Source organism: Bufo bufo, chromosome 8 (genome assembly GCF_905171765.1).
Source record: "Bufo bufo chromosome 8, aBufBuf1.1, whole genome shotgun sequence".
In the NCBI taxonomy this organism is placed as follows: domain Eukaryota; kingdom Metazoa; phylum Chordata; class Amphibia; order Anura; family Bufonidae; genus Bufo; species Bufo bufo.
In genome coordinates this window covers 97,992,923-98,018,994 of record NC_053396.1, presented here as the reverse complement: position 1 = coordinate 98,018,994, position 26,072 = coordinate 97,992,923, and the positions used below count along the sequence as shown (strand labels likewise).

Here is a 26,072-nt window from a genome sequence, read left to right as displayed (position 1 = left end):
GTGGCTGTCAACAGATAATAGGCAAAATCCAGCCATACACTGTGATGACTGGATGATATCTGCACATAAAGAATAAATGCTAGCAAGTATATTGGTCATTTAACCCATTACTAACTTTTAAACGCTGTTCTGCCGAAATCATACTGTAATAGGCACAGCACTGCTCAGGGGATACCATCGCACGAATCTCTTCTTCAGTTGGTAAGCGGAAATCTGGTTTCAACACCCACCAATTAGAGTCCATTCCTAGAATACAAAATAGAATGGGATTTGAGTACTCTCAGTAAAATCCTTTATAGGGAGAGCAGCACTTTGGGTACAGACTGTGCCTTCTATGTAAAGCTAGGTCTGTCCTGTAGCTTTGACTGTAGGTGGCAAGTCTGCTGAAAACATACAAGGACAAGTTACCTGTTCTTTTAAAATCCGCGCACAGTTTAAGCCTCTTTCTGATGCTGCTCTCTGAATGCGAAGGAAAAGCTTTTTTTATGTCCTCCATACGAATCCTACGAGGTCTGTCTTTGCTTTTCCAAAACAGACGATATATGAACACCTGATAACAGATCGGGAACAAAATTAGTTTCCATTTATGAATTTGCCCAATAAGCAAATAAAAAAAATAGTTCTCGGGACTGACTACGTACCTGTAGGAAATCACGGATGTGTGTGTTGGCCCTTTTAGAGTTTGGGCCAGGAACTTCGAAGAGAGGACACTGCTGACCAACTACAAAAATGTCCACTAGGTCACGAATACAATAGCCTTGACGAGTGCGAATAATGAGGAAGTCCGTTTCAGGCATCTTGTGCAAGTAGATTGGAGACCTGAACAAATTGTTTTCAAAAGCCTAAAGAAACGCAAAGAAGGAACTGTTCACAGAAAGTGCAGATCAAAAATGACACAAGCCGTCATCTGTGTTGGCGCATACCTGTAAGAGCTGCCCTGGGTGCAGAGAGCCGAGAAATGGGGAGGTGTGACAATATACCGTTTCTCCATACTTGCAGTCTGGTGCACCAGGGTCCTTCCCGGGTTTCTATGAAAAAATGAAATCATGAGAAAACCGTATTTGTAGGGCTCCTATACAGCCTAATGAATACTTGTATAGTCTGGGAATTCTTACCCGCTTGTAATAGTTCTTGATTTTAGTTGCCATGCCGACTTGCATCGTTAATGGTGGGTTTTCTTCACTGTACTCAGCCAAGATGAGGTCTCCATCTTTGCCTGTGAGATCTTGTGAAGTACGCATAAAAAACATCTCTCCGCCACCAGACGCCTGCCGTTCTTGCTCTCTCATCTGATGCACAGGAAAGGAAATGAACAGACACATTAGCCACAAAAAGTCTTTGAGATATAACTCTTTACTGTAGGGTTGTTGCGGGTATTGAAATTTCGATACCCAATCGATACTTTTGTCCCGGTATCGATACGATACCGGGATTTAAATTTTTTCTATACTGCGCAGTCTAGTATCACAGAACATGAGCGCGCTGCTGTCAGAGCGCTCATGTTCCCTCAGCAGCACAGGGAAGAAGGAAGCAGCGTCTGCCTCCCCCTGTGCTGCTGCCACCAATTAGGAGAGAGGGGCGAAGGAGGGGCAGGCGCACTGCGCCACCAATGATAGAAGGACCTTTTTCATGGGTTCGGACTTAGTTAAGTTAGCAGGACACGTAGAGCGGCGCCCAGGGATCTCCCTGCACCTACTATTATTCCTGGGCACCGCTGAGCTCTATCAGGGTGAATAGGAAAAGGGATGAAAAAATCCCAGGTTCTGACCCCTAAGGGGGGAAATAGTTATAAAAAAAAAACAAAAAAAAAAAACACCTAAATATTAAGTATAAATTACATATAAAATGTATAAACAATAAATAAACATATCACATATCGCCAGGTCCAAATTATTAAAATAGAAAAAAATCTATGCGGTAAACGCCGGAACAGAAAAAAATAATAAATCGAAAAATAAAAACTGCGAAATTTCTTTAAAATGCGGAATGCACGTGGCTTTTTTGGTTTATTTTTTTCGCGTGGTATCGAATATCGCAATAACTTTTTTATGGTATCGAAATCGAATCTAAAATTTTGTATCGCAACAACTCTACTTTACTGAATGCGATATTGCGCTGTACAGAGCACTGAAAAGTAGGTACAACACTTATTCATTCCGAGGACTTTACAAAGGACCAGGGACATCCTTTACATGTGGAGGAAAGGCAAACTGGAAAGGGTTCTTTTTAGTTCGAGTAGTCTAATTATTGCATGCCCTACCCCAGGAGGTAGTGATGGCAGACACTTATGGTTATAATGAATCCAACAATGTTGTCTAATTGATCTGAGAAAGGTTGAACTTGATGGACCTCTGTCTTTTTTTTCAACCTAGGTTACTATGCAAGATGATGGGAGTGTTTACATTAGCGTTTTCAATTCCGCTATTGAGATCCGCCATAGGATCTCAATAGCGAAAGAAAATGCTTCAGTTTTGTCCCTATTTATTGTCAATGTGGACAAAACCGAACTGAACGAAACGCACCAAAATGCAAGCAGCGTTTTTCTGTCCGCGGTGTGGTGCGGAGCAAGACAGATCCGTCCTGGCACACAATGTTAGTCAATGGGGACGGATCAATTTTCTCTGACACAGTAAAAAACAGATCCGTCACCCTTTGACTTTCAATAATGTTCATGACGGATCCGTCATAGCTATAGAAGACATAATACAACCGGATGCATGTATTGTATTATGGTAACGGAGGCGTTTTTGCAGATCCATGACAGACCTGCAAAAAACGCTAATGGGAAAGTAGCCTTAGGTGAAACTGAACCTCCATTTTACAACTTCAACTTCTAAAATTACCTTTGCTTTCTTCTTGATGTGCTTAAGAAGAGATTGCATAGAGTGCGCTCCTGGCTGGGACAGGGCCCCATATGAATATTTCTTCAATGTAGGACGGTGGAATTGCCGGAGTTTCATTGGACCCATGTGTGTAGGGAAGAAAGGCTGCCTGAGCTCCACTGCCGGGATAGAGTGCTGATAAAAAAAAAAGAGAATGAAATGATGCAAACACTTCACGTAACTTTCATAGTGGGTTATCACATATTGCCACCAATAGTAAAGTTACATGGATCCACATTTTTATATCACAGCTCAGCAGCAATCAATCCTGTACCAACGCTTCCTCTCTGGTCTCTGTACTGCCCGGCCTCCTGGCCCGTCTGATCAGTCACATTTTCAGGTTGGTGGGAATAAGAAGTACAGAGAATGGCGGAAGATCTCCAGAATGGGGACAAACAATTGACTAAGATTGGTTCTTTATTTTTATTTTAAAGGCATTTGAGCATTTTTTTTCTATTTTAAGAGGTCAGAAAAATCTTTTAATTCAACAAGAATATGGTTAGTAAACCCCTCAGAGCACCCTGCGCCATACTAGTATCAATGCTTTTGTTAGGAATTTATTACCTGAATAATGTTTCCTCCAAAAGTTCCTCGTAAACCCTGCTGTTTTGGATAGTAAAATTCATCATTGGATAAATTCCAGGGATCCTTTACTTCTGGCTGGGACATGTTCTGTGAGAAAGCACATTCAAGAAAAGCTCATTTTACTTTCAATAGCTTTAGATGCCTTGTTAATATGAAAAAAAGGCTTGTCCTAGATCAGCGAGGGTCAGCCTAATACGATATGGGAGCCTATATACAGTGTGTATATATATATATATATATATATATATATATATATATATATCTTCAAGAAAATAGGACTGCACTCCAGATTAAAAGTGAAAATAGTGAGCTTTTATTCACCCATAATATGGCAACCTTGCGACGTTTCGGCTCACAAGAGCCTTCCTTCGCTGGAAGAAGGTTCTTGTGAGCCGAAACGTCGCAAGGTTGCCATATTATGGGTGAATATATAAATCACATAGGCAGCACTCTCCACAGGGAAAGTAGAAATTGCAGGTTTCGGCGTATGCAACCTTGACCAAGGAAACAAACTCCAAAACGAAATCTGCGGCACTCCAAGGGATCAGTGATGAAACTGTGTGGTTTATTCACCCATTTATTTTGGAGTGTGTGTATATATATATTGTTTGGATTACCCCTTAAAGAGATGAATCACTTACCTGCTGAGGTTCCTCTTTGATTACCCCAGTTTTCCCTAATAAAATTCGACTTTTCTTTAGCGAGGACTCTTTTTTGCTTTCCTTAGAGGGAGAATTTGATGTAGTTTCTTCTTTCTCATCTGGAATTTCTGTTGATAAAATATATGCTACACATAAGATATGACCCCCTCACCACCAGTAATTGAGCATTTCTGACGATATATGTTTATGTCTACAACCACTGCATGAAAAATATCACCAACCCAGTATAATGTTTTCATCATTGGGGTCTAATGTTAAAACGGGAGGGTCCAAGATCCTGTCCATGGCTTGATCATCCCAGATGATATTGTCTTCCCATCGTCCATACACCAGTTCTTCATTGTCAATAGGAAAAATTGAAAACCATGGGCGATCCTCTTCAACAGATGCTAAAAAGCAAAACGAACACATCTGAGAACAGACTCACAATATCCAAGTGCAATCTGTCACCATAATTGTCACACGACTGCGTACATCTGCTAACCGACTCCCGCTGAGGGAGAAGCCATTAGAACGCAACCAACTCACTTCTTCGTCCGTAAAGATCTATGCCATGAAAAAAAGTCATGGAGCCACAATGTACAAAATACGTAGTAGTAGCAGCAAGTGGTGCAGAGTGCACAAAGTCTTTACTCACAAGGAACATATACAAAATCTGTGTGATTGCTTTCCTGTAAGACCTAATTTACAGAGCAGCGTCCGTTTACAGTAGACAAAATACGGATAGCTTCCATATGTATTCTGTATTTTTTTTTTACTCTGATCAATAGAAAGGGCTATTTTTATCCACAAAAACGGACAAGAATAGGACCTGCACCTACATCGGGCAAATTGATCTGCTAAAAATGTAAAAAAAAAAAAAAAGAAGGGATGCATGGCCCCATATAAATGAAGGGTTCAGTGTACTATCTGTGAAAAACTGATAGCACACTGAGGAAAAATACGATTGTGTGCATGAGCCCTAAGTGTAAGGTTTCATAGTAACATCACTATCATTTTCAAATGGTCCCATAGTCATGATTCAGGCCTCACCTTGCTGTTCTGGAGGGTGTTTTTCCTTCCCTTTAGAAGCAATCAGTGAACCAGGTATGGTGGGTTTTTGCACTAGAGGCGTTGGCAGATTTAATAGTGATCCACTTCGAGTCAGTCCTGATGAAAGAATCAGTAAATAAGTAATTAAATACCTCATTAATAAGCAATTACACACACACGCCAATGACATAACTGATAATACCTTGCTGAGCATTGTAGGCTGTGGCATTCCTAGTCATACTGGAGGGAAGCCAACCGGCTAAGCTGGCCCTCTGGGTCTTTGTAACTTTGTGCTTCACATCCTCCCCATTCCATATCACATCATCCTCCCACTGGAGCTGCGTTACCATCAAGAAATGTTCATCTTGAAACTGAGTCTCTGTGGATTCCTCCGGTTTCTAGACCACGTGAGAAATTAAATCTGTAAGATCCTAATAATAATATTTTGGCCAGGTATCAGTGCACTGTTCCACCATACACACACCTTGTCTTTTATGTCATTGTCAGCACTGTCGTCAGTATGGTCATCATCGTTCTGCTCCATCAGCTTAAACCCATAATCAAATCCACTGCCATCTTCAGGAACACCAAGCATATCATACCACAGCTGAGCTGGTCCATAGCGCCACTCTGCTACTCTGGGTTTTGTATCTGCAACTTTATCTGTATCCCCAGTGGACTGTGAGAACTTGGACTCCACAGGAGCCATCATGGTGATCTGTATAAAGCATCAAACAATTAGCATAGTATTTAATTTGTATACAAAGACCAAAAGTAATAAATCTGAAGGCGAAATTCCACCCTTAAATAGCACAAAAGTAAGAACTCTGCAGTAAGTTCCGTCTAGTGGTGGTTGCAGGTACTCAAATTGTTATTATTGAAATCTATGTTATTTAAAGAGGACCTTTCACCTGTATAAACTATGTGAACTGAGTATGCTGCCATATAGAGCGGCGCCCGGGGATCTCACTGCACTTACTATTATCCCCGGGCGCCGCTCCGTTCTCCCGTTATAGGCTCCGGTACCTTTGCTTTTTAAGTTATAGTAGGCGGTGTCTTCCCTTGTCCTGTGGGCGTCTCCTTCTCCTAGGCTGCACTGCTGGCCAATCGCAGCGCACAGCTCACAGCCTGGGAGGTTTTTTTCTCCCAGGCTGTGAGCTGTGCGCTGCGATTGGCCAGCGCTGCAGCCTAGGAGAAGGAGACGCCCACAGGACAAGGGAAGACACCGCCTACTATAACTTAAAAAGCAAAGGTACCGGAGCCTATAACGGGAGAACGGAGCGGCGCCCGGGGATAATAGTAAGTGCAGTGAGATCCCCGGGCGCCGCTCTATATGGCAGCATACTCAGTTCACATAGTTTATACAGGTGAAAGGTCCTCTTTAATCAGCTTCTACGTCAGTTTTCTTAAAAGTTGCAAAAACTGGATTTTTGTACTTAGCGTAAAATCCTTTTCTCGTTGGATGCATTGGGGGACACAGCACCAAGGGTATATGCCCAGCTGCCACTAGAAAGAAAAAGTGTTGGCTCCACCCAGATGGGCTATACCCTCTGCACAGACACTTAACTAACCTGTTGGTCCTAAACAACCTGTTGGTCGTTAAATGCTTATTTTTATTATTATTAGAAAACTTTAGATTTTTTAAACTTTATCCATCCAGAGAATAATATTTAGCCACTGGCCAACGTTTCGATTAATATAGCTTGATCACGGCCTTAGTCATGATGCTTGTTGTTTGGCTGGATGACGCCATTCAGCCAAACTACAAGCACCATGACTAAGGCCATGATCAAGGTCTATTGTTGACTAAAATGTTGGCCAGTGGCTAAATATTATTCTCTGGATGGATAAAAAATCTAAAGTTTTCTAATAATAATAAAAATAAGCATTCAACGAAACAGCAACTAGAGTGCCGTGGTCTTCTCTTCAATTGCATGAACTTTATATACCACTGAGCACCACCTTCATCACAGAGGTGTGCCGTTCAACTCTTTCCTTCTCTGAAAAAGGACATGAGAACTTATTGGGAGCCTGAAAAAAGGAAAAGCAGCCAGCCAGACGCTGTCCTACCGGACCCCAGGTGCTGAGGCCCCAAAGAGGTGCTGGAGAGTGCCAGGAAGGCAGAAGGGAGATCTGGAGAGCGTCCCTCAGGAGTGCTGGCAAGATGAAGGCCCAGATTAAAAGCAAGCAAAAACCCCGCCATCGCAAAATTGGGATAGGAGGGGACCCCTCCCAAGAGCCGAGGGAAGTGGGGAAGGGCCAAGGAAAAAGCCCGGGAAGCGAGGGGGAGGATGCGGCCTAGATGAAGAAAAAGTCGGGGCCTTGATTAATGGCGCGGCCGGGAAAGGAGCGCAGTCGGCGGGAAGGAACTGCGGGAAAACGGGGGCCCTCCGGAACTAAGGAAACAGGTGAGGTGGGCTCCTGGGGAGAAACGACGCACAGGGAGGGAAAAAACGGGGCAAACAGAGCACCAGGGGCCCGACGACAGGGCAGGGAAGATGCGGCCTAGTCCCCAGCAGAAGCCGAGGACTAAAGTAGAAGAGGGCCTGGGAGATGGAGCACCGGGGGCCCAAGAGACAAGGGGTGGCCAGGGATGATGCAAATAAAGAGGGGGGGGTGGTAACAAGGGGAACTAACCTTAAAGAGGATCTTTCACCGATTATGACAATGTGAACTAAGTATACAGACATGGAGAGCGGCGCCCGCGGATCTCACTGCACTTACTATTATCCCCGGGCGCCGCTCCGTTCTCCCGCTATGCCCTCCGGTATCTTCGGTCACAAAGTTATGGTAGGCGGAGTCTGCCCTTGTTCTGCTGTAGCGCTGGCCAATCGCATTGCAGAGCTCACAGCCTGGGAGAAAATAACCTCTCAGGCTGTGAGCTCTGCACTGCGATTGGCCAGCGCTACAGCAGAACAAGGGCAGACTCCGCCTACCATAACTTAGTGACTGAAATCTCCGCCTACTATAACTTACTGATCGAAGATACCGGAGGGCATAGCAGGAGAACGGAGCGGCGCCCGGGGATAATAGTAAGTGCAGTGAGATCCCCGGGCGCCACCCTCCATGTATGTATACTTAGTTCACATTGTCATAATCAGTGAAAGGTCCTCTTTAAACCCCATGGGACAGGGATGAAAGGGGAAAAGGGACAGGAAAGATACTCACCGTCCGACGTCTTCAGGCTAAAAAAAAAAAAGCAGCAAGACCTGCAAAAAAAACAGAGCAGGTAATGTCTGCCTCCTACGGACACTAGACTAAACCTGGTTAGTTTAGTGTCTGTGCAGAGGGTATAGCCCATCTGGGTGGAGCCAACACTTTTTATTTCTAGTGTCAGCCTCCTAGTGGCAGCTGGGCATATACCCATGGTGCTGTGTCCCCAATGCCATTCACAAGAAATTGGCTACTTTTTCCTTTTCGACATCCCTGCCACTTTTACGAAAAGTGGTCTGGGCGGGAGGAGGTGGGCCATGGGTGGGACCTCCATTGAACAACTAATTTAACAACAGTTAAGGCTCCATTCACACGTCCGCAAAATGTGTCCGCATCCTTTCCGCAATTTTGCTGAAAGGGTGCGGACCCATTCATTCTCTATGGGGACGGAATGTGCTGTCCGCATCCACATTTGCGGATCCGCACTTCCGCATCCGTGCTTCAGTTTCCGCAAAAAAATAGAACATGTCCTATTCTTGTCCGCAATTGCGGACAAGAACAGGCATATTCTATTATGTCGGCAATCAGCGGTCTGCAAAATGCGGAACACACATTGCCGCTTTCCGTGTTTTGCGGATCCGTGTCTCCGTGTATCCGCAAAACACATTGCGGACGTGTGAATGGAGCCTTAATAGTGAATAGTTATGCACATTGACTTTTCCTGTTATTTTGTCCTATTTGTTGTTTGCTTCACAATAATAAAAATAAAAATTTTCAAAGTTGTGGGCATGTCCTGTAAATTAAAGGGTTTCTACCACCAGAAATACTGTTATGTAGCTGACTGATATAGCGATGCGCTAATGTCAGCACTACATAACAGTATGTTTCTAACGTTAGTCCCTGCAGCCATTTTTGTTAAAAAAGCACTTTTATAATATGCTAATGAGCCTCTAGGTGCTATGTGGGCGTAAAATCAGCACCTAGAGGCTCCGTCCACTCACCCATTATGCCGCCCAGGTCCAGTGTTGTGCCCGCCCAGCTCCTCTTGATTGATGGCACGGTCCACCGCATCGCTGCCGAAATCCCGCGCCTGCGCCGTTCACTTCTGTCTTCGGCGCAGTGAGTGAATGATGCGCTCCTGGTGCCGGATTCCTCACTGCGCCTGCGCCGACTACGTCACAGTGAGGAAGCCGGCATCAGGAGAGCGGCCTTCAATCACTGCGCCTGCGCTGAAGACAGAAGTGAACGGCGCAGGCGCGGGATTTCGGCAGCGATGCGGCGGACCGTGCCATCAATCAAGAGGAGCTGGGCGGGCACAACACTGGACCTGGGCGGAATAATGGGTGAGTGGACGGAGCCTCTAGGTGCTGATTTTACGCCCACATAGCACCTAGAGGCTCATTAGCATATAACAAAAGTGCTTTTTTAACAAAAACGGCTGCAGGGACTAACGTTAGAAACATACTGTTATGTAGAGCTGACATTAGCGCATCGCTATATCAGTCAGCTACATAACAGTATTTCTGGTGGTAGAAACCCTTTAAATGATACAACCTGGAATTAACATGGATTGTTTGAGGATTTGCAAGGCACCAAAATACAAGTCAAGGGGGGTGAATACTTTTGCAAGGCACTGTACACTGCACCCAACATTATTAAGAGGGGATTCTCATGTAGGGGAAGTACTTGAAACTATTTTTGAAATATGCTTTATAAAGTGATTTTGTTAAATTTTATTTAAAAAAAAAAAAAAAAAACACAGTCTCTGAAGTCGTCCCTTAGCAACTTTCTAAACAAGCATTCTTTTCTGCCAGAATGAACAGTGTCCAAGGTGATCGGGAACAGGATATGTAAAAGACCAGTCTACAGCGTTCATCCTGCGCTGTACACCAAGGGCGGCCGACGGCTACATGCAGAGGCAGGCTCTGGCGCCTTGCCGCCGGGGAAACAGAGGAAAGACGGGCAGTCAGTATATATATATATATATATATATATATATATATATATATATATATATAATGTAACTGCCCCTATATACTGTTAAACTATTCCTCGCTGTCTCCCTGCCTATTATACTGACTGTCAGCGCTAATCATGGGCAGCGTATGTCTCTTGTATCTTCCCGCCACATCCACTAACCCACTAACCAATTAGCCGTGGGAAGCCCCAGGGGGACAGAGAAGAGATGTGTGGTCATAAAACCAGAGATACAGCCTTGAGAAATCGGGTCAGGAGTGAAAGCTGCAGGTTTATGCAATGCTCACTGGGACACCTTTCTGACAGCTGTATTTCGGGCTTAGATTGTCTAGTTCAATTGTAACCTAAGAACGAGTCCTCAGACTCCCAGTCTGCAGCTATACAGTCCAAACAGAGGTCGTTAAAACAAAAAACTGTATGTCCTTTTCTGCCAGAATGAACTGTGTTCAAGGTGATCGGGAACAGGATATGTAAAAGACGACGTCCTCACCTCATCATCCGAGAGGCACTGTTCGGGTGGTGGCGGTGGAGCATATTCATATTCCCAACAAGACTTCTTCTCAGTTACAGTCTCTGCTTCTTCCCCCTCCTTTGTCTGAACTTCCTGGGTTAATTCTCTGTGCTTCTTCCTGCGTTTTCGGCGTGCACTGCGCCAAACTGACAGGACATTTTTCCCAGGTCCAAAAAGTCGAAGGAAGCGTAAAACCTGAGCAAAGTAAAAACTGCTGATTAAAACAATAATTTTTACGATAAGCACAGTTTACCAATTATGTGGCTATTTTCTATGAATCTTGTGTGTCGCTGCAATCTCGTCATAAGCTGATGATCGTTGGCTGCCCTGTATGGGCTAGAGCTGATAGGCAGTGATGGTCAGTTCGCAGTGTTCGCCAGCGAACACATGCGGGCTGCCATCTTTAGTAAGGTAGACTCACCCGTCCGGCGATGCACAGGTAAGCCCTTACCTGTGCCGGGATCCGGTCTGAAATCAAATGCAGTCACCGGGAGCAGGCAGTTCCGAGAACAGCCCGATGAAGGCCCTCGGCGGCTGTTCTTGGAACTGCCTGCTCCCGGTGACTGCATTTGATTTCAGACCGGCTCCCGGCACAGGCTCAGGTAAGGGCTTACCTGTGCATTGCCGGACGGGTGAGTCTACCTTACTAAAGATGGCAGCCGGCACGCGTTCGCTGGCGAACACTGCGAACTGACCATCACTGCTGATAGGTTATATACAGATCAGCTCTGTATTTTCTCACGTCTGAAGGTCAGTATAAAGTACATCCACACAGGATGTATTCTGCAGCAGAAAATCTACCGCAGATTGTGGTGCAGACACTTCCGCACCACAACTCAATTTTCACGCGGATTAGTGAATTTTTATGCCGTTATAGAGATGAGATTTAAGTCTCATCCACTTTGATGCTACTGTCAAATTCTGCGGCATTTCCACTGTGGAAAGTCTGCAGCATTTATGCCCTGAATTGAGACAACCCACTAAACAGTTTTGAAAAACATCTACAAATGGAGTATGGCTAGGATTAAAAGATCAGATTTAATAATGCTGTGCGCCACGGTGATAAATTTGGCACACTTTCTGCATACCAGTCTAGCTGACTAAATTTAAAAGGGTTGGCCAACTGGCGCTTTGATGACATAACGCTAGGATATGCCACTAAAGTAATTCATGGTGTGCTTTCCATTCATTGCTATGAGAGTTCCAAAAAAAAAATAATAATAAAATTCAGTCTCATGCAAATGAATGGAAAGTGCACTATGTAATCGTAGCCAAAACTCCACTTCTATCGCTCCCCACTTAATTCCGGGGTCCTGTTCTGGAGATAGGTGTGGGTCCCACCTCTAGCACCCTCCCCTATCTGACATGGGTGGCACAGCCTAGCAATATTCCACCAAAGTCTCAGATGAGACAACCCCTTTAAGACGGTAATAATAAATCTCCCTATTGTATCCAAAAGAGCACAAAAGTTATCAGAAAATACACAAAAATTATTTGTATAATAGGAAGAGGGTTAAAGAGAGCTTCCAACCTGGTGCTATACACAACATCATTAAAATGAGGATCCCCTACCACCTAAAAAAAATAATTATTGTCTTTTATATCCTTCTTTCTGATTTTTTTCCCTCAACATTCAAAAATGTTAGTTATTCCCATGCCAAGTTTGTAAGGCAAACCCAGTAGAAGATAATAAAAACTACCTTGCCAGGTCTAAATTCTGGGAAAAGCTCGGTGACACTAGGAAGAGGTTTGGTGCCATCTCGCTGCATTATTCCAGCAAGCGGTAAAGTCAACTTCCGCTCTTTCCCCTCACTTGGTCCACGCTCTTGAGGGCCAATCTCAGACTCAGAATCCGAAGAACTGCTGAAGTCCACCTTTTCCAAGGAAGCGGAGGATGGAGCAATGATGGAGGGGAGTATGATTCCATCCCCTTCTTCAGAGTCTGTAGAAAACAAGGACAACTTTCTTTTCAGGGCACAGTCCATGGTGCGAATTGGTGAGGAAATCAACCTCATAGTTAAAAATGATATGTTTGCCTTTGCGCAGTCAGCAATCAGTTACCCAATCTGTTCACATTATGTTTTGTCATAACTGGTTTCTTGCACATAGCTGCTAACTTTGAAATAAAACATCATTTTTGCATAAATCTGTAGTACCGTACATGTGAATAATTTGCTAAATATCCTGAGAGGCGGCATTTTTTCCTGCCCAGGAGTCTCCACTGTATTTCCCTGCTCTCTACAAATCTTCAAATAACAATTTAGGCCACAAACGATTACACAGAAAGGATGGATGCAGCTTGCTATCAAAGGGAATGGAAGTAGGAAGATATCCGATTACATCAGATCTTAACTGATAGATGTGTAGGCAGCAGTAAACTACACTAAGCTGTCTTCCAGGAACAGCACCACACCCGTCCTTGGGCTGTATCCGGTATTGCAGTACAGCTTCATGAACGTGCATGAAGCTGAGCGGATAGACCACACTCTGTTTCTGTAAGAAAGCAGCCATGTTTCTTATTCTGGACAATCCCTTTAACGCGTTTACAAGTATTCAGGAGCTTAGTGATATTATTAAAGGGGTTCTCCAGGCTTTTAACATTGATAACCTATCCTCAGGATAAGTCATCAATATCAGATAGGCGGGGCCCGACACCCCAGCCAATCAGCTGTATGAAGGGAAGGAGTGTGCTATGCGTGCCTCCCCCCTTCTCTCTTCCTGCTCGCCATAGACATAGCATCACCGAGCAAGTAAGGAGACAGCGTGCCTTCCCTTCATACAGCTGATCGGCAAGGGTGCCGAGTGTTGGACCCCAGCTCACCTATCCTGAGGACAGGTCATCAATATTAACCCCTTAGGGACCGGGCTCATTTTCACCTTAAGGACCAGGCCATTTTTTGCAAATCTGACCAGTGTCACTTTATGTGATGATAACTTTAAAACGCTTTGACTTATCCAGGCCATTCTGAGATAGTTTTTTTGTCACATATTATACTTCATGACACTGGTTAAATGGAGTAAAAAAAACAAAAACATTTTTATTTATAAAAAAATACCAAATTTGCCCAAATATTTTAAAAATTAGCAAATTTTCAAGTTTTAATTTCTCTACTTCTATAATACATAGTAATACCTACAAAAATAGTTATTACTTTACATTCCCCATATGTCTACTTCATGTTTGGATCATTTTGGGAATGACATTTTATTTTTTGGAGATGTTACAAGGCTTAGAAGTTTAGAAGCAAATCTTCCCACTTTTTAAAGTGGACCTTTCACCGATCCTGACATTGTGAACTAAGTATCATGACATATACAGCGGCGCCCAGGGATCTCCCTGCACTTACTATTATCCCTGGGCGCCGCTCCGTTCTCCCGTTATGTCCTCCGGTATGTTCGGGGACTTGGTTATAGTAGGCGGAGACTTAGTTATAGTAGGCGGAGTCTGCCCTTGTTCTGCTGGGCGTCTCCTTCTCCTAGGCTGTAGCGCTGGCCAATCGCAGCGCAGAGCTCACAGCCTGGGAGGTTTTTTCTCCCAGGCTAGGAGAAGGAGACACCCAGCAGAACAAGGGCAGACTCCGCCTACTATAACCAAGTCCCCGAACATAACGGGAGAATACTAAGTGCACTGAGATCCCTGGGCGCCGCTGTATATGTCATGATACTTAGTTAACAATGTCGGGATCGGAGAAAGGTCCTCTTTAAGGACCAGTTCAGGTCTGAAGTCACTTTGTGAGGCTTACATAATAGAAACCACCCAAAAATGACCCCATTCTAAAAATACACCCCTCAAGGTATTCAAAACTGATTTTACAAACTTTGTTAACCCTTTAGGTGTTCCACAAGAGTTATTGGAAAATAAAGATACAATTACAAAATTTCACTTTTGTGGCCGATTTTCCATTTTAATAATTTTTTTCCAGTTACAAAGCAAGGGTTAACAGCCAAACAAAACTCAATATTTATGGCTCTGATTCTGTAGTTTACAGAAACACCCCATATTTGGTTGTAAACCGCTGTACGGGCACACGGCAGGGCGCAGAAGGAAAGTAATGCCATACGGTTTTTGGAAGGCAGATTTTGTTGGACTGGTTTTTTGACACCATTTGAAGCCCCCCTGATGCACCCCTAGAGTAGAAACTCCAAAAAAGTGTCCCCATTTTAGAAACTACGGGATAGGGTGGCAGTTTTGTTGGTACTAGTTTAGGGTAAATATGATTTTTGGTTGCTCTATATTCCACTTTTTGTGAGGCAAGATAACAAGAAAACGAGATTTTTGTAAAACTTACCTGTAAAATCTCTTTCTCGCTCTTCATTGGGAGACACAGGAACCGTGGGTATAGCTATGTCCTCTAGGAGGCGTTGACACTAGTAAAAGCTGTTAGCTCCTCCCCTGGCAGCTATACCCCCTCCAGCCTGGAGAGAGAGCTTCAGTTTGTGAGAAGCAATAGGAGAAGCAAGTAAACCAACGAAAAAACGTGGAACAGCAACAATGCCAAGAACCAAACCAGGTTCTAACCAGCAACAGCCACAACTGTGGTCGAACAACAATACTGGGTGGGTGCTGTGTCCCCCCAATGAAGAGCGAGAAAGAGATTTTACAGATTTTACAGTTTTACAAAAATCTTGTTTTCTCGCCCATATTCATTGGGGGACACAGAGACCGTGGTACGTCCTAGAGCAGTTCACAGGGAGGGAAAACCACAGACCCATGGAGTAAGCGCCTCTGCAGATAACTAAGAACTGCCGCCTGTAAGACCAAGTGGTCCAAAGGCGGCGCCCGCCGAAGCATAAGCATGCCTCTGGCAAATCTTTGTGAATGTGCGCAAGGAGGACAGTAGCTGCCCTGCACAACTGCGCGGCCGAACTTTGAATCCTCCGAGCTCAAGAGCGCCACCGCCCTGGTGGAGTGAACCGTGACACCGAAGGGCGGGACCCTGCCCCGGGTGCAGTACGCTTAAGCAAATGTAGATGTGCAATTGCCCCCTGGAGGCCGCCAATGCCTTGCGAGGACCCTCCGTGATGACAAAAAAGGAGAGTCCGTACCCCGGAAGGAACTGGAGGCTAGCAATAAATTGTCAGAGCCCTGACAACTTCCAAATGATCTAACTCCCGTTCCCTAGGGGGTGAAGGGGAGGGACACAGTGATGGAAGGACAGATTCTTCATTGAAATGGAACTCAGAGACCACCGTCGGAGAAAGGAATGAATGGGCCGGGGAACCGCTTATCCCTGTTAGAACCAGGAGGTTCTCTGCAAGAGAGCGCCCAACCCGGACACCCATCTGATGGATGTGATAGCCACAAGAAAAAAACACCTTCCAGAACCGGAGTCGGAGAGACCTCTCCCGCAAGGGTTCAAGGGGAGAATTCCGGAGCGCTGAAAGGACTAAGGTCAGATCCCAAGGCGGTAAAGGAGGACGGTATGGAGGAACCACATGTGCCCAGGAAACAACACAATGGCTAGGTAAAAGCAGAGACGATATGAGAATCACCAGCGGTGGAGTTCCATCAACGACCATGTATTAACGGAGTAGCAACACTGCTTGACCGGAAATTTCGAACAGACCAAGACGAGAGAAAAAAACTCCTGCCTTGAAGAGGAAGAAAAGAAGGGGTGTTCCGTTCCAGAAACAAATCTCCATCAACAGTCGTGACAGCACCCCTGCTCAGCCTGCCGTGGCGAGTCTCGTAGTCTAGCCACGGAACGTGCAGTGAAAAGGCATGACTACATCGGACTGACATGGCAGTCACTCGTCAAGTCACGAGAGGTAGTTGTAGATACGGGTAGTACATACAGGACCAACAGGTAGGAGTTCGAAAAAACGTCACAGCCCAACAGTCGTTCCGGAAAAGGACTTGGAAGAAAAAACCAACCACAGAACCAATACCCTGCATCCACATAGATGAGGGGAAGTAGTAACGTAGGAGCTACCAAGGTTTGCGGAGTGGCTGTGAACCCTGAGCCAGAAAAGGAAAAGAAAATCGGAAGAAAAAAATGGCAATGCGAAGTCCATTCCCCATCTGAGACTAGCACTACACTGAAGTAGCCACTGGATGATAGTGGCGGTGCCACACTCCGCCTAAGGAGGGGGCCATGCAGCGTACGCCACCGAATCTAGCGATAGAAGAATTCGTCACCTGACGGAGGAGCCAGAGTATGTAATGGCTACTCCAGGACCCCCATACTGTAGTAGCCGCAGTGCCCCCGCCAGCACAAGCTGAGGGGCAGACTAGAGGGATCCAGTAGAGGCCATGGTACCATACTGCCTCAGGAAGGAGAGCTAACCTTAAATACTTCACCAGGGAAGGGCGTTAGACCGGAACAACCGCCAAGCCAGCATCAGGGTAGAACCCCTACCTGAGGGAATGACCCACTGCAGCGACCGCAAACGCTAGTATCAGCGTAAAAAAAAAAAAAATACTAATCCGCATCAGCGGAGGAGAACACGCTGCCATGCTAAACCAGAGTGCCAGCACAACTACTTCCCATATCAAAAATGGAAGATAGGGAATATAGAGTCAGTGTAACACTCGACTTGCTGAAACGTAATCACAACATTACGTGCCATGGTGTACGCACTAGGGCTGCACGATAAATCGAAAAAATAATCGAATCGCGATAATCGGCAAATGCGATATGGCGATTTGGCCGACCCGAAAATGCAGCGATTATATATGAAGGGGCCCCGCGCACATAACTGGCTTTGCGTGTAAAGTATTTTACTAGTGTGTGAAACAATCTCTCTCCTATTGATAACAGGTCCAGCCCCTGTACTCACTTTCACGATGAATGCAATGCACTGCAGCGAGCGGGCCGGCCGGCGCGTGACTGACGTCACTTAGTAACGCTCCTGCTTCCTGAAGTGGGAGGAGAGTTACTAAGTGACGTCAGTCACGCGCCGGCCGGCCAGCTCGCTGCAGTGCATTCATAGTGACAGTGAGTACAGAGGCTGGCCATGTTATCAATAGGAGAGAGATTGTTTCACACACTAGTAAAATACTTTACACACAAAGGCAGTTATGTGCGCAGTTTAGGACACATGAGGGGACACATAGGGCCATGAGGGGGACCAGCATAAGATGCTATATGTCTTATGCTGGCCCCCCCTTATGGCCCTATGTGTCATAGCACACATCCCCTATAACAGCGTCCTCCACAGATCCACCCCATAACAGTGCCATCCACAGGTCCCCATAAGTGTCCTCCACAGATCCCCCCCCCCCCCCAATAACAGCGTACTCCACAGATCCACCCCATAACAGTGTCCTCCACAGATCCCCCATAACAGCGTCCTCCACAGATCCCCACACATAACAGCGTCCTCCACAGATCCCCCCCCCCCATAGCAGCGTCATCCACAGATCCCCCCCCCCATAACAGCGTCATCCACAGATCCCCCCCCCCCATAACAGCGTCATCCACAGATCCCCCCCCCCCCTAACAGCGTCATCCACAGATCCCCCCCACATAACAGCGTCATCCACAGATCCCCCCCCACATAACAGCGTCATCCACAGATCCCCCCCCCCACATAACAGCGTCATCCACAGATCCCCCCCCCACATAACAGCGTCATCCACAGATCTCCCCCCACATAACAGCGTCATCCACAGATCCCCCCCACATAACAGCGTCATCCACAGATCCCCCCCCACATAACAGCGTCATACCCAGCCGCGTCAGCGGCTCATATGGGAAAATCCAAGCAAATAGACCTCTAACACAATTCCCTTAAAATATTGCATCGCATATCGTTATCGCAATTTTTAGGGCCCTAATCGCAATCGCACAAAATTCCTATATCGTGCAGCCCTAGTACGCACTACATATTGTTGCCATACTCATCCCCTAAACTGGCACCAAGGACAAGACACAACGTGGAAACAGCCACAGTATCCCTGGCGGCACTGAAATACCATGAGAAGAAGAGTACAGGGCACCAGCGTGTATCGATACTCGCTACGCTCCACTTGTAAAAGAAGCCAAGACAACTATAACCGTGACGTAGTTGAAGTGCAACATCCAAGATGTGTACTCATTCCCCACGGTAGTGGATCAGTCGTTGGAAAGGGCAATGTTGCAATTATCCCACCGTTTAAAGGGGGTAATGCTTACGGCAAGCACTACACTAGTGGTAGTGCAAATACTCCATCATGAGGGTGGTGATGCAGTAATGCATCTAGCAGGAACTGAATCCAAGTAGAGAGAGTACGCCTCTTAGGGAAAGGGCAAGGCATAAGGAGAGTCCCGTATCCATACCCACCTACGTAAAGGGGTAATACATACAGTAAACACTGAACCAGGGACAATGCCATAGTGCTACCTATGCAAGAGGCTAATGCCTACCATAAGTACTGTCCCCAGTGGGAAAAACAGTTCCCCCACCTCATAAAAAGGGAAACACCTACTGCCGGCACTGAAACCGTGCTAGGGCGGTTAGACCCCAATAGAGGAAGGTAACAACCAAGGGAGTACTGCATCCAGTAGTAGTGCAAATACTCCGCCTGAGGAAGGGGGTAATGCATACGACAAGTACTGCTGTCTACCTCGGACGCCATCTTGGAAGATCGCACCGGAATCACGGCAGAGACCGAACCACTGATCCCCCCCTTCAGACCGAACCTCTCCAGGGAGGGAGGGTGCGTCTGAGCGTGATCCTAGGGAGGAAGGGTGGGGGTGTGGAGGGGACCGAGGAGGAATATATCCCGCTCTGGCCCACTATGTGCAATCCTGCCTCACAAGAATACGCCCATGGCAGCGGAGACTGCGCCGGTGGAATCCATCAACCAAATTACTTGGGGTGGAATGGCAACGTCTAGAGGCTCACTCACCGGATTGCGCAGGCGGAGGTACATCAACCAAAAGACCCCAGAGGGTGAATTGGGAATTTTCAGAGGTCCTCCATTGGGTTGCACCGGCAGTTCTTCAATCAAACGACCTCGGAGGGTGGATTGAGAAAGTCCCGAGATTCACCATTGGATTATGCCGGCAGTGCATATCCCAACAAACGACCCAGGAGGGTGATTGGAAAGATCCGGAGATCCACCATTGGATTGCGCAGGCAGCGCTTTATCAACCAAACTGACCCCGGAGGGTGATTGGGAAGGTCCAGATATCCAGTACTGGATTGCACAGGTGGTGCACATCAATCGAACGACCCCGGAGGGTGATTGGGAAGGTCCGGATGTACACAATTGGATTTGCGCAGGTAGCGTTTTATCAACCAAACGACCTGGAGGGTGATTGGGAAGGTCCAGATGTACACAGTTGGATTGCGCAGGTACCGCTTTATTAACCACCGACCCATGAGGGTGATTGGGAAGTCCGGATGTACACAGTCGGATTGTGCAGGTGGTGCCTATCAACCAAACGACCCCGGTGGGTGAGTGGGAAGGTCCGTATGTACACCGTTGGATTGCGCAGGCAGCGCGTGGCAACCACACGGCCCCAGAGGGTGAGTAGAAAGACAGAGAGATCTACCATTGGAGTCCTCTTTCCATTGGAGTCCTCTTTTGACCGTGATAGGACCCAGGCCCAGTCTGACACAGACTGAGGGGGAGGACCCGAATGGACTTATTTGTGTTCATTTAATTTTTTATATATTTTTTTAAACTGGGATGCCCACCTCAATTGAGCAAGAGGCAGAGGAGATAAGTCCCTCAACAGTAAAGCCCGTCAGCCAGAAGCACATATAACCCTGTGTCAGCTTCAGAAGAAGGCTGACCAGGAAGGGTTAACTGCCTGAGGGCCGAGGGCGGGCTCTGCGAGCTACAGGGGGAGAGGAAGGCAAGGCGGGAAGAATTCGCGCCAGACCACCCCCCTCCCCGGAGAAAAATTGTGGGCTAGTAGGCCGCAAGCTGGGGTCTAAAGTTATGGGACCAGGCCAACTGTACCGCCGGCGCACCGAGGGCTGTGGGGACAACGGTGTATGACCCCGGCCGGCCGAATCGGAATGCGCAGGTGAAAAGGTCCGGTGCGTACCACACACCAGCGATCGCTGTAAGCGCAGGTAGCGCTTTTGAATGGCGCCAGACTGTAGATAAATGCGCCCGCATGTGGGAGCGCAGGTCGGAGTGAAGGCGGAGCCAGATTAATGGTGTCCGGAGCCAAGCTGGCGTTAGGTTCCTGGAGCGTTGCGCACTTAGGCGCCCGCTTCCAGGGATCAATATCACAGGGGAGCAGAAGTTATAAACGACCCCTGTGTCAGTGTTAGTTGCGCAGGCACTCTGCGTCTGTACTCCACACCCAACCAAAGCGGTGCGCACGGAGCTCGCTGTATCATATAATAGCGCCTGTGGGGAGTTCGCCATTAACCCCCTTATGTGCCCGAATATAAACGTCAGAGGGGGAGGGAAGGAAAACTGTTGGAGCTGGGCTAGTGATAAATGAAGCCCTTGTCTCGCCAAAGAGGGAGCCTTTCCGTAGAACCCTTTAATAGGAAGGGGAGGGAGGGGGTTAACATACTCACCTAGTCCCGTACTCATCTATCTTCCTCCTCTTCTCTTCACCCTCCCTAAGTGGGCCCATAAGGTACCTTTTTCCAGCAGGGTCACCTCCTCAGCAACTGGCACCGGAGTGGCAGGAGTCTGGTATGGCGGGAGGTAGGGCTGGGCGATATAGGCGATATAAATTTGTGCCACGATATGGATTTTGTGCATATCGCCGGACCGTGATATGACCACGGAGCGGTAGTGAATGATCACGCTCTCGGCGCGCACCATGTTCTCCTGAGCCGGCACAGTGGAGAAGGAGGGAGTCCCTCCCTCCCTACTGTGCGTGGCTGCCGCTGGCCACCAATAAGAACAGAGTAGGAGGAGGAGTGGAGGGACTGTGGCCACTGCGCCACCAATGAATGCCTGAATACCAACGTACCGTTCATGTGCCGGCCATATCCCGGCCCTTATGACTGCACGCTGCGATCCGCCGCAATTGACCCCTCAGTTCAGGGGTTAATCGCGCGGATCACAGCGTCCTGTCAGATGTCGGGTGCCGGGAATGTTCTTCAGTCTCTGCATTGGTGGCAGTGGGCAGTTCCGATCGGTTACCATGGCAGCCAGGAGTCACGCTACTGAAGTCCTGGCTGCCATGGTATGTTAGTGAGCAGCATTATACTCACATGCGCCGTGGCCGCCGGTCACTCCTTCTGTCTGTGCGGCGCATTGCTAATGCTTATAGCATTAGCAACGCGCCGCACAGACCTATGAGAAGGAGCGCCCGGCGGCCACGGCGCACGTGAGTATAATGCTGCTCACTAACATATCATGGCAGCCAGGACTTTAGTAGCGTCCTGGCTGCGATGGTAACCGATCGGAGCCCCAGCATTACACTGCTGGGACTCCGATCGGAATTGCCCACTGCCACCAATGATGGGGGGAGGAGGGGGACCCTGTGGCCACTGCCACCAATGATTAATACTGGGGAGGGAGGGGGGTGGGTTTGAGTTACGAGAGGGAGCTGATAAGAGAGAGAGGCTGGGGGGCACATGAGAGGCTGGGGGGGGCGGATCAGAGGCTGGGGGGGCACATGAGAGGCTGGCTGCCATGGTCAGCTCCCTGCTGTTGTGTGCACAAAGCACAGGGCAGCAGGGAGAGTGTAATGTCCTATTCACCCTAATAGAGCTCTATTAGGGTGAATATGACAAGGGTTTTAGCCCGTAAGGAGGCTAATAGTTATTAAATAAAAAAGTTTAAAAAAAAACTAAAAAGTTTAAACACCCCCATCCCCCCCAAATATAGAAAACAATATATCGCGATATATATCGCACATGCTTAAAATTATATTGCAATATAGATTTTAGGCCATATCGCCCACCCCTAGCGGGTGGGTCTTCTCTTTGGCGGACCTAGGTGACCCCTTGGCTGGAGGGATGCAGGGGAGCAAATCTGCCCTGGTCCACCTGGTCTTCTGTGGGGGAGGCAGCAGAGTGGGTGACCCGACACTGGTGCAACTCGACCCCGGGAGAACAGGGAGGCGAGGCGACCACTGTTGTCCCATCTGAAAAAGAAGGAAAAAAATTAACTAAAACAAAAAATCTTCAGGTCTTGCCTCCTATTGACACTAGAAAAAACTGAAGCTCTCTCTCCAGGCTGGAGGGGGTATAGCTGCCAGGGGAGGAGCTAACAGCTTTTACTAGTGTCAACGCCTCCTAGAGGACATAGCTATACCCACGGTCTCTGTGTCCCCCAATGAATATGGGCGAGAAATAGCTATTTTGGCTACGTTATTATTTTTTGTTATTTACAACATTCATCTGACAGGTTAGATCATGTGGTATTTTTATAGACCATGTTGTCACGGACACGACGATACCTAATATGTATACTTATTTTTATTTATGTAAGTTTTACACAATGATTTCATTTTTGAAACAAAAAAAAAATCATGTTTTTGTGTTTCCATAGTCTGAGAGCCATAGTTTTTGGGCGATTATCTTGGGTAGGGTATGATTTTTGCGGGATGAGATGACAGTTTGGCACTATTTTGGGGTGCGTATGACTTTTTGATTGCATGCTATTACACTTTTTGTGATGTAAGGTGTGACAAAAAAAAATTGCTTTTTTTTTTGCGGTATTCACCTGAGGGGTTAGGTTATGTGATATTTTTATAGAGCAAGTTATTACGGATGCAGCAATACCTAATATGTATACTTTTTTTTTTAATGTAAGTTTTCCACAATAATATCATTTTTGAAACAAAACAAAAAATCATGTTTTAGTGTCTCCATAGTCTGCGAGCCATCGTTTTTTCAGTTTTTGGGCGATTATATTAGGTAGGGTCTCATTTTTTGCGGGATGAGATGACAGTTTGATTGGCACTATTTTGGGGTGCATATGACTTTTTTTATCGCTTGCTATTACACTTTTTGTGATGTAAGGTGACAAAAAAATGGTTTATTTAGCACAGTTTTTATTTTTTATGGTGTTCATCTGAGGGGTTAGGTCATGTGATATTTTTATAGAGCCGGTCAATACGGACGCGGCGATACCTAATATGTCTACTTTTTTTTCCCAATCCCCCCTATTTTTTACCAATTTTTTTTTTTTTACTTTATTTGGGGAAAATGACGTTTTTGTTTATTTTTACTTGAAACTTTAAATTTTTGGGGGAGGGAACTTTTTTTTAACTTTATTTTTTGTCCCACTTTGGGAGTTCAATTTTTGGGGGTCTAATCCCTTTTACAATGTATTCCAATACTTCTGTATTGGAATGCATTGGCTGTATGAGTAATACAGTGTATTACTCATACAGCTTCCGGCCTGTGAGATCCAGGGGGCCTGCCGCCGCAACCTACAGTAAAAGCCGCAAACCGCAGATCTGAATTGACCTGCGGTTTGCGGCGATCGCGGCAGGCACCTTGTTCGGATCACCGCCCTCCAGTGATCTGAAATACACATGACGTACCGGTACGTCATGTGTCCTTAAGTAACGGGACAACATGCCGTACCGGTACATCATGTGTCCAGAAGAGGTTAAAAGCCTGGAGAACCCCTTTAAGAGAAGTCAAATAGTTGTGTTCATAGACTATTTATTCACTTATATAGACTTTAGCATCATGCTGTCCCCAATGGAGCTCACAATCTAAGTTCCCTATCAGTACGTCTTTTAAGTGTGGGAGGAAACCGGAGAAAACTCACGCAAACACAGGGAGAACATGCAAACTCCATGCAGATGTTGTCCTTGGTCGGATTCAAATCTTGGAGTCCAACGCTGCAAGGCACCAGTGCTAACCACTGAGCCACCGTGCTGCCCATAATTGCAAACATCACATAGAAAGAGCCTGTGAATTCAGGTGTAAATACAGTTAACCTGTGTATAATTTGGCCCTCCACAGGTCACACTCAAGGTGGTCTGGAAAGCTGACATATGAGAGTTGTTTGGTGAAGTTTAAAGGGTTTCTGTCACCTGAAAAATGGTTATTACGCTGGCTGACATTAGCACATCGCTGATGTCAGCTGAACATAACTATATTACTGCCATCTCACTGCCTGAAGCTTTTATTGAGAAAAACGAACTTTTATAATATGCTAATTAGCCTCTAGGTGCAAGGGGGCGTTGCACCTGCTCCTAGAGGCTTCGTTTGCCCACCTCTTTTCACGCCCTTCTTCTCTTGATTGACAGGGCCAGGCAGCGCTGCTCTCCTCCCGCCGGCCATGTCTGCAGTGTAAATCTCAGCGCAGGCGCAGTGAGGGGAAAAACGCTCGGCGGCTGCTGTCTTCCTCACTGCGCCTGTGCCGAAAGAGGTGGGCAAACGGAGCCTCTAGGAGCAGGTTCACTGGGTCCTGAAAAAAATTCTGACATTGAGCTGTCCGATTTTTTTCAGGACCCATTGAAAATGAATGGGTACAGAACTGGTCCAGATCTGTTCCGCAAAAAACGGAACAGATCAGGAAAGAAACAACGGACGTGTGAATGGACCCTAAAGGGGTTCTGCACTTTCATTTAACTGATGATCTATCCTCTGGATAGATCACAAGCTTCTGATCGGCTGTTTGAGAAGGCAGCGGCGCTCCAGCAGCGCCGCGGCCTTCTCACTGTTTACCGTCGGGGCGCCGGCCCATTGACATCACGACTAGTATCAACTAGCGTGGGCACGGTTAAGCTCTGTTCACTTGAATGGAGCTTAGCCCCGCCCACGCTAGTTGATTCTAGTCGTGACGTAAGTGGGCAGGCGGCCCGGCGGTAAACAGTGAGAAGGCCGCGGCGCTGCTGGAGCGCCGCTGCCTTCTCAAACAGCTGATCGGCGGGGGTCCGACACCCGGGACCCCCGCCGATCAGAAGCTTGTGATCTATCCAGGGGATAGATCATCAGTTAAATGAAAGTGCAGAACCCCTTTAATATCCATTTTTCAGGTGACAGAAACCCTTTAAAGAAGATCTGTCATCAGACTTTGCCGCCATATATAAAGACAGCAATCAGAGAATACACGAGAAACATAGTTAAAGAGGACCTTTCATAGGTCCAGACACGAAACAAATAGGGGGTTGTGTAGGGCATAGTGCAGGCATGTAAGATAACTTACTAGCTTATCTGTCCGGCGCTCCGTTCCCACCTTTTACTTTTCCCGCCTGGTATGCAAATGAATAGCATTGGAACAGGGAGGAGGAGGAGACTGCCCCGTTTCTCAATGGGCGTCTCCTTCCTGTCAGCTGTCCAATCACAAAGGAGAGTGTCACAGCCAGGGAAAAGGAGACGCCCATTGAGAAACAGGGCCATCACCTCCTCCCTGTACAGATGCTATTAATTTGCATACCAGGCAGGAAAAGTAAA

The 26,072-nt window shown here is 46.7% G+C and overlaps 1 protein-coding gene across 3 annotated transcripts in view; it reads right to left on the bottom strand.

Moving 5' to 3' along the window:
• The window catches only part of TAF1 (TATA-box binding protein associated factor 1), an 88,735-nt gene that overhangs the window by 53,092 nt on the left and 9,571 nt on the right, over positions 1-26,072 (bottom strand). For all 3 annotated transcript variants that reach the window (XM_040442266.1, XM_040442264.1, XM_040442265.1), the window contains exons 5-18: positions 12,503-12,744; positions 10,782-10,997; positions 5,646-5,879; positions 5,364-5,559; positions 5,162-5,278; positions 4,351-4,518; positions 4,109-4,236; positions 3,447-3,554; positions 2,844-3,017; positions 1,116-1,289; positions 924-1,028; positions 642-842; positions 409-550; positions 116-246 (exon numbers count right to left, since the gene is read on the bottom strand). In XM_040442266.1, coding sequence (XP_040298200.1) covers positions 116-246; positions 409-550; positions 642-842; positions 924-1,028; positions 1,116-1,289; positions 2,844-3,017; positions 3,447-3,554; positions 4,109-4,236; positions 4,351-4,518; positions 5,162-5,278; positions 5,364-5,559; positions 5,646-5,879; positions 10,782-10,997; positions 12,503-12,744 — 2,336 coding nt within the window. The remainder of the gene's footprint in view (positions 1-115; positions 247-408; positions 551-641; positions 843-923; positions 1,029-1,115; positions 1,290-2,843; positions 3,018-3,446; positions 3,555-4,108; positions 4,237-4,350; positions 4,519-5,161; positions 5,279-5,363; positions 5,560-5,645; positions 5,880-10,781; positions 10,998-12,502; positions 12,745-26,072) is intronic.